The 13807-nt window shown below is 41.4% G+C and overlaps 1 protein-coding gene across 2 annotated transcripts in view; it reads left to right on the top strand.

Annotated features, from left to right (window-relative positions):
• Window positions 1-13807, top strand: part of GALT (galactose-1-phosphate uridylyltransferase) — a 127607-nt gene that overhangs the window by 8308 nt on the left and 105492 nt on the right. For both annotated transcript variants that reach the window (XM_077281318.1, XM_077281316.1), the window contains exon 2: window positions 10895-10944. Coding sequence is in view for 1 of the 2 variants with exons in the window: in XM_077281316.1 (XP_077137431.1) it covers window positions 10895-10944 (50 nt within the window). In the remaining variant the exon portion in view is untranslated. The remainder of the gene's footprint in view (window positions 1-10894; window positions 10945-13807) is intronic.

The raw sequence follows: 13807 nt of genomic DNA, 5'->3' as shown, positions 1-13807 counted from the left end.
TCTCAGATCATTGCATGGCAGTCAGCCAGACATCCCAGCTCATTGGATGTGCTGCTCAGGGCTCACAGGAAAAGAGAAGAAGAAGACTGAGCCGGGAGATCTGGCCACAACTTTATAATCTACAGTCTGTGACCTCACAGAAAGGGCTGGCTTTTCCAGATCCTCCTACCTTTCAGTCTGAGTAACTTGGATACAAATTGGTCTAATGCTTATAACTCCGTCCCAGTACATATCAGAGTCATATCACACCCAGCATAGAGCTTGTATTAACATGAGCTTTCTAAGGAGATCAAATATGTCCTATTATTTACAGAGCAATCCCTACTTCTTCCCCCGATGGAGTTAGGCGACGGTGTTTAGAGTGATGGGTAGATGCTTCGACGGAGATAAAGAATATGTATTTATCATCCCACTATCCTAAATAGTTTGTCTAATATCTCACAATAACCGAACAAAGGACCGCATGGTTCTAGAAGTTTCTCTAACTGTTAAAGCTGAGCACTTACTACTACAGGAACTGGGGGTCGTAAATGCCTTTCGTCAATAAAACTCACTTCCCCCATCTACATTGGCAAGCAAGCTCAACTCTGAAGCAAAAGTCAAGGGGGGCCTCCTAGCCCACATCCTGGGCTGACAAGAGCACTAAACTTATGATATTTCATACCATATCGTGACAACCCCTATATTATATATACACCCCCTATACTATGTAATGTGCACCCCTATATTATATATACACCCCCTATACTATGTATGTGCACCCCTATATTATATATACACCACCTATACTATGTATGTGCACCCCTATATTATATATACACCCCCCCTATACTATGTATGTGCACCCCTATATTATATATACACCCCCCCTATACTATGTATGTGCACCCCTATATTATATATACACCCCCTATACTATGTATCTGCACCCCTATATTATATATACACACCCCCTATACTATGTATGTGCACCCCTATATTATATATACACCCCCCCTATACTATGTATGTGCACCCCTATATTATATATACACACCCCCTATACTATGTATGTGCACCCCTATATTATATATACACCCCCTATACTATGTATGTGCACCCCTATATTATATATACACCCCCCATACTATGTATGTGCACCCCTATATTATATATACACCCCCTATACTATGTATGTGCACCCCTATATTATATATACACCCCCCCTATACTATGTATGTGCACCCCTATATTATATATACACCCCCTATACTATGTATGTGCACCCCTATATTATATATACACCCCCTATACTATGTATGTGCACCCCTATATTATATATACACACCCCCTATACTATGTATGTGCACCCCTATATTATATATACACCCCCTATACTATGTATGTGCACCCCTATATTATATATACACACCCCCTATACTATGTATGTGCACCCCTATATTATATATACACCCCCCTATACTATGTATGTGCACCCCTATATTATATATACACCCCCTATACTATGTATGTGCACCCCTATATTATATATACACCCCCCCTATACTATGTATGTGCACCCCTATATTATATATACACACCCCCTATACTATGTATGTGCACCCCTATATTATATATACACCCCCTATACTATGTATGTGCACCCCTATATTATATATACACCCCCCATACTATGTATGTGCACCCCTATATTATATATACACCCCCTATACTATGTATGTGCACCCCTATATTATATATACACCCCCCCTATACTATGTATGTGCACCCCTATATTATATATACACACCCTATACTATGTATGTGCACCCCTATATTATATATACACCCCCTATACTATGTATGTGCACCCCTATATTATATATACACACCCCCTATACTATGTATGTGCACCCCTATATTATATATACACCCCCTATACTATGTATGTGCACCCCTATATTATATATACACACCCCCTATACTATGTATGTGCACCCCTATATTATATATACACCCCCCTATACTATGTATGTGCACCCCTATATTATATATACACCTCCTATACTATGTATGTGCACCCCTATATTATATATACACCCCCTATACTATGTATGTGCACCCCTATATTATATATACACCCCCTATACTATGTATGTGCACCCCTATATTATATATACACACCCCCTATACTATGTATGTGCACCCCTATATTATATATACACCCCCTATACTATGTATGTGCACCCCTATATTATATATACACCCCCTATACTATGTATGTGCACCCCTATATTATATATACACACCCCCTATACTATGTATGTGCACCCCTATATTATATATACACCCCCTATACTATGTATGTGCACCCCTATATTATATATACACACCCCCTATACTATGTATGTGCACCCCTATATTATATATACACACCCCCTATACTATGTATGTGCACCCCTATAGTATATATACACCCCCTATACTATGTATGTGCACCCCTATATTATATATACACACCCCCTATACTATGTATGTGCACCCCTATATTATATATACACCCCCCCTATACTATGTATGTGCACCCCTATATTATATATACACCCCCTATACTATGTATGTGCACCCCTATATTATATATACACCCCCTATACTATGTATGTGCACCCCTATATTATATATACACCCCCTATACTATGTATGTGCACCCCTATATTATATATACACCCCCCCTATACTATGTATGTGCACCCCTATATTATATATACACACCCCCTATACTATGTATGTGCACCCCTATATTATATATACACCCCCTATACTATGTATGTGCACCCCTATATTATATATACACACCCCCTATACTATGTATGTGCACCCCTATATTATATATACACCCCCCCTATACTATGTATGTGCACCCCTATATTATATATACCCCCCTGTATTATACACGTGCACCCCTATATTATATATAATATATACACCTCCATATCATATATGTGCATCCCTATATTATATATATACCCCCTAATATATATGTGCACTCCTATATTATATACACCTCCATATTATATATGTGCACCCCTATATTATATATACACCCGTATTATATATGTGCACCCCTATATTATATATACACCCCCCTATAATATATGTGTACCCCTGTTATATATACACCCCGTATTATATATGTGCACCCCTATATTATATACACACCCCGTATTATATATGTGCACCCCTATATTATATATACACCCCCGTATTATATATGTGCACCCCTATATTATATATACACCCCCGTATTATATATGTGCACCCCTATATTATATATACACCCCCTGTATTATATGTGTGCACCCTATATTATATATACACCCCCGTATTATATATGTGCACCCCTATATTATATATACACCCTGTATTATATATGTGCACCCCTATATTATATATACATTCCCGTATTATATATGTGCACCCTATATTATATATACACCCCCGCATTATATATGTGCACCCCTATATTATATATACACCCCGTATTATATATGTGCACCCCTATATTATATATACACCCCCGTATTATATATGTGCACCCTATATTATATATACACCCCCGTATTATATATGTGCACCCCTATATTATATATACACCCCGTATTATATATGTGCACCCCTATATTATATATACACCCCGTATTATATATGTGCACCCCTTTATTATATATACACCCCGTATTATATGTGTGCACCACTATATTATATATACATACACCCCCTATATTACATACGTGCACCCCTATATTATATATACACCCCTCGTGTTATATATATGTGCACCCCTATATCATATATACAGCCTTATACTATATATATGCACCCCTATATTATATATACACACCACTCTATTATATATGTGCACCCCTATCTATATATAATTGTCTAAGGGGTACTTCCGTCTTTCTGTCGGCAACTTCCGTCACGGATATTCATTCGCTGATTGGTCTCTCCAGCTGCCTGTCATGGCTGCCGCGACCAATCAGCGACGGGCACAGTCCGATTAGTCCCTCCCTACTCCCCTGCAGTCACTGCCCGGCACTCGCTCCATACTCCCTGCAGTCACGGTTGACACAGGGTTAATGCAATATACTACGTCACTGGGCAATATACTACATCACTGGGCAATATACTACGTCGCTGGGCAATATACTACGTGGCTGGGCAGTATACTACGTGGCTGGGCAATATACTACGTCGCTGGGCAATATACTACGTCGCTGGGCAATATACTACATCACTGGGCAATATACTACGTCGCTGGGCAATATACTACGTCGCTGGGCAATATACTACGTGGCTGGGCAATATACTACGTCGCTGGGCAATATACTACATGGCTGGGCAATATACTACATCACTGGGCAATATACTACGTCGCTGGGCAATATACTACGTCGCTGGGCAATATACTACATCACTGGGCAATATACTACATCACTGGGCAATATACTACATCACTGGGCAATATACTACGTCGCTGGGCAATATACTACGTCGCTGGGCAATATACTACGTCACTGGGCAATATACTACGTGGCTGGGCAATATACTACATCACTGGGCAATATACTACATCACTGGGCAATATACTACGTCGCTGGGCAATATACTACGTCACTGGGCAATATACTGCGTCGCTGGGCAATATACTACGTCACTGGGCAATATACTATGTAACTGGGCAATATACTACGTGGCTCTGTGCTGTATACTATGTGGCTGGGCAATATACTACATCACTGGGCAATATACTACGTCACTGGGCAATATACTACGTCACTGGGCAATATACTACGTGGCTGGGCAATATACTACGTCACTGGGCAATATACTACATCACTGGGCAATATACTGCATCACTGGGCAATATACTATGTCGCTGGGCAATATACTACGTCACTGGGCAATATACTATGTAACTGGGCAATATACTATGTGGCTCTGTGCTGTATACTATGTGGCTGGGCAATATACTACGTCGCTGGGCAATATACTACGTCACTGGGCAATATACTACATCACTGGGCAATATACTACATCACTGGGCAATATACTACGTCGCTGGGCAATATACTACGTCGCTGGGCAATATACTACATCACTGGGCAATATACTACATCACTGGGCAATATACTACATCACTGGGCAATATACTACGTCGCTGGACAATATACAACGTCGCTGGGCAATATACTACGTCACTGGGCAATATACTACATCACTGGGCAATATACTACGTCGCTGGGCAATATACTACATCACTGGGCAATATACTACGTCGCTGGGCAATATACTACGTCACTGGGTAATATACTACGTCGCTGGGCAATATACTACGTCACTGGGCAATATACTACGTCGCTGGGCAATATACTACGTCGCTGGGCAATATACTACGTAACTGGCCAATATACTACATCACTGGGCAATATACTACGTCGCTGGGCAATATACTACGTCACTGGGCAATATACTACGTCACTGGGCAATATACTACGTCGCTGGGCAATATACTACGTCGCTGGGCAATATACTACATCACTGGGCAATATACTACATCACTGGGCAATATACTACATCACTGGGCAGTATACTACATCACTGGGCAATATACTACATCACTGGGCAATATACTACGTCACTGGGTAATATACTACATCACTGGGCAATATACTACGTCGCTGGGCAATATACTACGTCGCTGGGCAATATACTACGTCACTGGGCAATATACTACATCACTGGGCAATATACTACATCACTGGGCAATATACTACATCACTGGGTAATATACTACATCACTGGGCAATATACTACGTCACTGGGTAATATACTACGTCACTGGGCAATATACTACATCACTGGGCAATATACTACGTCGCTGGGCAATATACTACGTCGCTGGGCAATATACTACGTCACTGGGCAATATACTACATCACTGGGCAATATACTACATCACTGGGCAATATACTACATCACTGGGTAATATACTACATCACTGGGCAATATACTACGTCACTGGGTAATATACTACGTCGCTGGGCAATATACTACGTCACTGAGCAATATACTACATCACTGGGCAATATACTACATCACTGGGCAATATACTACATCACTGGGCAATATACTACGTCACTGGGCAATATACTACGTCGCTGGGCAATATACTACATCACTGGACAATATACTACATCACTGGGCAATATACTATGTCACTGGGCAATATACTATGTCGCTGGGCAATATACTACATCACTGGACAATATACTACATCACTGGGCAATATACTATGTCACTGGGCAATATACTATGTCGCTGGGCAATATACTATGTCGCTGGGCAATATACTACGTCACTGGGCAATATACTACGTCACTGGGCAATATACTACGTCGCTGGGCAATATACTACGTCGATGGGCAATATACTACATCACTGGGCAATATACTACATCACTGGGCAATATACTACATCACTGGGCAGTATACTACATCACTGGGCAATATACTACATCACTGGGCAATATACTACGTCACTGGGTAATATACTACATCACTGGGCAATATACTACGTCGCTGGGCAATATACTACGTCGCTGGGCAATATACTACGTCACTGGGCAATATACTACATCACTGGGCAATATACTACATCACTGGGCAATATACTACATCACTGGGTAATATACTACATCACTGGGCAATATACTACGTCACTGGGTAATATACTACGTCACTGGGCAATATACTACGTCGCTGGGCAATATACTACGTCACTGAGCAATATACTACATCACTGGGCAATATACTACATCACTGGGCAATATACTACATCACTGGGCAATATACTATGTCACTGGGCAATATACTATGTCGCTGGGCAATATACTACGTCGCTGGGCAATATACTACGTCGCTGGGCAATATACTACGTCGCTGGGCAATATACTACATCACTGGGCAATATACTACGTCACTGGGCAATATACTACGTCACTGGGCAATATACTACGTCACTGGGCAATATACTATGTCACTGGGCAATATACTACGTGGCTGGGCAATATACTACGTTGCTGGGCAATATACTACATCACTGGGCAATATACTATGTCGCTGGGCAATATACTACGTCGCTGGGCAATATACTACGTCGCTGGGCAATATACTATGTCACTGGGCAATATACTATGTCGCTGGGCAATATACTATGTCGCTGGGCAATATACTACGTCGCTGGGCAATATACTACGTCGCTGGGCAATATACTACATCACTGGGCAATATACTACGTCACTGGGCAATATACTACGTCACTGGGCAATATACTACGTCACTGGGCAATATACTACGTCACTGGGCAATATACTACGTGGCTGGGCAATATACTACGTCGCTGGGCAATATACTACATCACTGGGCAATATACTATGTCGCTGGGCAATATACTACGTCGCTGGGCAATATACTACGTCGCTGGGCAATATACTACGTCACTGGGCAATATACTATGTAACTGGGCAATATACTACGTGGCTGGGCAATATACTACGTCACTGGGCAATATACTACGTCACTGGGCAATATACTACGTCACTGGGCAATATACTACGTCGCTGGGCAATATACTACGTAACTGGCCAATATACTACATCACTGGGCAATATACTACGTCGCTGGGCAATATACTACGTCACTGGGCAATATACTACGTCACTGGGCAATATACTACGCCGCTGGGCAATATACTACGTCGCTGGGCAATATACTACATCACTGGGCAATATACTACATCACTGGGCAATATACTACATCACTGGGCAGTATACTACATCACTGGGCAATATACTACGTCACTGGGCAATATACTACGTCACTGGGTAATATACTACATCACTGGGCAATATACTACGTCGCTGGGCAATATACTACGTCGCTGGGCAATATACTACGTCACTGGGCAATATACTACATCACTGGGCAATATACTACATCACTGGGCAATATACTACATCACTGGGTAATATACTACATCACTGGGCAATATACTACGTCACTGGGTAATATACTACGTCACTGGGCAATATACTACGTCGCTGGGCAATATACTACGTCACTGAGCAATATACTACATCACTGGGCAATATACTACATCACTGGGCAATATACTACATCACTGGGCAATATACTACGTCACTGGGCAATATACTACGTCGCTGGGCAATATACTACATCACTGGACAATATACTACATCACTGGGCAATATACTACATCACTGGGCAATATACTACGTCGCTGGGCAATATACTATGTCGCTGGGCAATATACTACGTCGCTGGGCAATATACTACGTCGCTGTGCAATATACTACATCACTGGGCAATATACTACGTCACTGGGCAATATACTACGTCACTGGGCAATATACTACGTGGCTGGGCAATATACTACGTCGCTGGGCAATATACTACATCACTGGGCAATATACTATGTCGCTGGGCAATATACTACGTCGCTGGGCAATATACTACGTCGCTGGGCAATATACTATGTCACTGGGCAATATACTATGTCGCTGGGCAATATACTATGTCGCTGGGCAATATACTACGTCGCTGGGCAATATACTATGTCGCTGGGCAATATACTACATCACTGGGCAATATACTACGTCGCTGGGCAATATACTACATCACTGGGCAATATACTACGTCACTGGGCAATATACTACGTCACTGGGCAATATACTACGTCACTGGGCAATATACTACGTGGCTGGGCAATATACTACGTGGCTGGGCAATATACTACGTCGCTGGGCAATATACTACATCACTGGGCAATATACTATGTCGCTGGGCAATATACTACGTCGCTGGGCAATATACTACGTCGCTGGGCAATATACTACGTCACTGGGCAATATACTATGTAACTGGGCAATATACTACGTGGCTGGGCAATATACTACGTCACTGGGCAATATACTACGTCACTGGGCAATATACTACGTCACTGGGCAATATACTACGTCACTGGGCAATATACTATGTAACTGGGCAATATACTACGTGGCTCTGTGCTGTATACTATGTGGCTGGGCAATATACTACGTAACTGGCCAATATACTACGTCACTGGGCAATATACTACATCACTGGCCAATATACTACATCACTGGGTAATATACTACGTCGCTGGGCAATATACTACGTCGCTGGGCAATATACTACGTCGCTGGGCAATATACTACATCACTGGGCAATATACTACGTCACTGGGCAATATACTACATCACTGGGCAATATACTACGTCACTGGGCAATATACTACATCAATGGGCAATATACTACATCACTGGGCAATATACTACATCACTGGGCAATATACTACATCATTGGGCAATATACTACATCACTGGGCAATATACTAAGTCACTGGGCAATATACTATGTAACTGGGCAATATACTACGTCACTGGGCAATATACTACATCACTGGGCAATATACTACGTCGCTGGGCAATATACTATGTAACTGGGCAATATACTACGTCGCTGGGCAATATACTATGTAACTGGGCAATATACTACATCACTGGGCAATATACTACGTGGCTGGGCAATATACTACATCACTGGGCAATATACTACGTCGCTGGGCAATATACTATGTAACTGGGCAATATACTACGTCACTGGGCAATATACTACATCACTGGGCAATATACTACATCACTGGGCAATATACTACATCACTGGGCAATATACTACGTCACTGGGCAATATACTACGTCACTGGGCAATATACTATGTAACTGGGCAATATACTACGTGGCTCTGTGCTGTATACTATGTGGCTGGGCAATATACTACGTCACTGGGCAATATACTACGTCGCTGGGCAATATACTACGTCGCTGGGCAATATACTATGTAACTGGGCAATATACTACGTCGCTGGGCAATATACTACTCTCAAAGTCAGAAGAACAGCGCTCCAGCCGGGTGTTCTATTCCAATAGAACAAATCTTTATTTCAGCCATGATACAGCAGCCACGTTTCGACCGTAAGTCGGTCTTTTTCAAGCACAGAGATAGTGTCAAGGGCTGTCTTAAATAGTGTGGACGCCACGTAGGGAGCCAATCACTATCAAGTACCCGCCCACAATTACAAGTGTACCTCTCTTTTACATAAAGTCTCTTCCCCGTATGGGGGTGGCAAAAAGAATCTCCTTTCAACATATTATTGCAACAAGCACAGCCGAGACATGGAAAATGACCAAGTCTTGGCGCACTTACAGTCTGTTGGTGTGACATCTTTGATGTACCAAAGTCTGACTTAACCAATTTGTCACCTAAATTCCTCCCCCTCCCCATACGGGGAAGAGACTTTATGTAAAAGAGAGGTTCACTTGTACGTCAAGTTATGTCATCTATATGATCACTTGTCCGTGTGGACTAGTGTATGTGGGGGAGACCACTAGGGAGGTAAGAGCCCGCATTAGCAAACATAAAAGCACCATCAGGACGGGACTTACTGATTTGCCGGTCCCTAAGCATTTTCTAGAGAAGCAGCATTCAGTGAACCAACTAAGCTTTAGAGTCACAGACAGTGTTCCGGCCTCAAGGAGGGGAGCGGATAGATTAAGGATGCTCCAGACTAAAGAGATGAGATGGATCTATACCCTGGGTTCATTACAACCCAAGGGTCTGAATATAGATTTCAATTTGCAAATGTGTACCCCTTAAAGCAATTAAGTTCCCCCTTAGGGACTGCTGTCATCTTTGTTTTTATGACACGGATGTATTGTTATGTGTTCTAACATGTTCTTTTTCTATTTTACTAGATGGACAATAAATGTGACCGTCGGTGGACTATTGAGCAGAACGCTTGAAGGTCGGGATTGAGTGCTATATTGGCATATAAAAATATCAAAAATAAAAATAAAAAATCTATGCATATAATCTATACCGAAGCAGTTGGTACCATGGTTTGCCTCTAATATACAGTTAGGTCCATATATATTTGGACAGAGACAGCATTTTTCTAATTCTGGTTATAGACATTACCACAATGAATTTTAAACAAAACAATTCAGATGCAGTTGAAGTTCAGACTTTCAGCTTTCATTTGAGGGGATCCACATCAAAATTGGATGAAGGGTTTAGGAGTTTCAGCTCCTTAACATGTGCCACCCTGTTTTTAAAGGGACCAAAAGTAATTGGACAATTGACTCCAAGGCTATTTCATGGACAGGTGAGGGCAATCCCTTTGTTATGTCATTCTCAATTAAGCAGATAAAAGGCCTGGAGGTGATTTGAGGTGTGGTGCTTGCATTTGGAAGGTTTTGCTGTGAAGTAAACATGCGGTAAAGGAGCTCTCCATGCAGGTGATACAAGTCATCCTTAAGGATATGTATAGACCATTCTGGCGCCGTTGGTCCGGATTGGTGGCCAATATACAGGAAGTTCACAGTGGAGATTGATTCATTGGTAGCTTGTTACCATGGAAATGGATATACATGAACTATGAAGGGAAACACTGCCTGATTTTATATTTATGCATTGATTAACGTATCGGTTTTTGTGGTGATGGTTTTGTTGTATGTAATTTATATATATACACACGTCTGATCTCTATTTATATATACTTTTTTAATATGTCTATGGAATGTAATTGTGGGCGGGTACTTGATAGTGATTGGCTCCCTACGTGGCGTCCACACTATTTAAGACAGCCATTGACACTATCTCTGTATGCTTGAAAAAGACCGACTTACGGTCGAAACGTGGCTGCTGTATCATGGCTGAAATAAAGATTTGTTCTATTGGAACATAACACCCGGCTGGAGCGCTGTTCTTCTGACTGTGAGGATACGTACTACCCAGGAGGGTTCCCTGGTATTGGAACGAGCGCCCTTAAGAGTGAGTGCTGTCAGTCATTTTTTCTTTGGGCAATATACTACGTCGCTGGGCAATATACTACGTGGACATGCATATTCTAGAATACCCGATGTGTTAGAATCGGGCCACCATCTAGTATTATATAAACCCCCTGTATTATATATACACACCTTTATACTATACAGTATATGTACACCCCCTATATTAACCATACACCCCCTGTATTATATATACACATCCCTATATTGTACAGCTCTGGCAAAAATGAAGAGACCACTGCAATATGTTCAGTTTGTCTGATTTTCCTCTTTATAGGTATATTTTTGAGTAAAATGTAAATTGATCTTTTATTCTATAAACTACGGACAACATGTCTCCGAAGTGCCAAGTGATACATTTTGTATTTATTTTCTGAAACTGAGAAATGGTCAAAATAACAAAAAAATGCATTGCTTGCAGACCTCAAATAATGCAAAAAAACAAGTTCATAATCATTTAGAAACAACAATACTAATGTTTTATCTCAGGAAGAGTTCAGAAATCAATAGTGTGTGGAATAACCATGATTTTTAGTCACAGCTTTCATGCGTCTTGGCAGCTTTCCACCAGTCTCTCACACGGCTCCTGGTACAATGATGTCAGCAGTTCTTCTTTGTTTGGTGGCTTGTGACTATCCATCATCCTCTTGACTACATTCCAGAGGTTTTCACTAGGGTTCAGGTCTGGAGATTAGGCTGGCCATGACAGGGATTTGATGTGGTGGTCCTTAATCCACACATTGAGTGACCTAGCTGTGTGGCATGGTGCATTGTCCTGCTAGAAAAACCAGTCCTCAGAGCTGGGAAACATGGCCTGAGCATAAGGAATCAACACTGGTTTTCCAGGATAACCTTGTATGCGGCTTGATTCATACGTCCTTCACAGTCCTTTTTCTATAAAGAGAAAAATCACATAAACATTTTTCAGTGGTCTCTTAATTTTTGCCTATATATATATATATATATATATATATATATATATATATATATATATATATATATATATATATACACAGTACAGACCAAAAGTTTGGACACACCTTCTCATTTAAAGATTTTTCTGTATTTTCATGACTATGAAAACTGTACATTCACACTGAAGGCATCAAAACTATGAATTAACACATGTGGAATTATATACTTAACAAAAAAGTGTGAAACAACTGAAATAATGTCTTATATTCTAGGTTCATCAAAGTAGCCACCTTTTGCTTTGATGACTGCTTTGCACACTCTTGGCATTCTGTTGATGAGCTTCAAGAGGTAGTCACCGGAAATGGTCTTCCAACAATCTTGAAGGAGTTCCCAGAGATGCTTAGCACTTGTTGGGCCTTTTGCCTTTACTCTGCGGTCCAGCTCACCCCAAACCATCTTGATTGGGTTCAGGTCTGGTGACTGTGGAGGCCAGGTCATCTGGCGTAGCACCCCATCACTCTCCTTCTTGGTCAAATAGCCCTTACACAGCCTGGAGGTGTGTTTGGTGTCATTGTCCTGTTGAAAAATAAATGATGGTCCAACTTAACGCAAACTGGATGGAATAGCATGCCGCTGCAAGATGCTGTGGTAGCCATGCTGGTTCAGTATGCTTTCAATTTTGAATAAATCCCCAACAGTGTCACCAGCAAAGCCCCCCCACACCATCACACCTCCTCCTCCATGCTTCACGGTGGGAACCAGGCATGTAGAGTCCATCCGTTCACCTTTTCTGCGTCGCACAAAGACACGGTGTTTGGAACCAAAGATCTCAAATTTGGACTCATCAGACCAAAGCACAGATTTCCACTGGTCTAATGTCCATTCCTTGTGTTCTTTAGCCCA

Source organism: Ranitomeya variabilis, chromosome 1 (assembly GCF_051348905.1).
Source record: "Ranitomeya variabilis isolate aRanVar5 chromosome 1, aRanVar5.hap1, whole genome shotgun sequence".
Taxonomy (NCBI): Eukaryota; Metazoa; Chordata; class Amphibia; order Anura; family Dendrobatidae; genus Ranitomeya; species Ranitomeya variabilis.
This window is presented reverse-complemented; position numbering and strand designations above follow the sequence as displayed.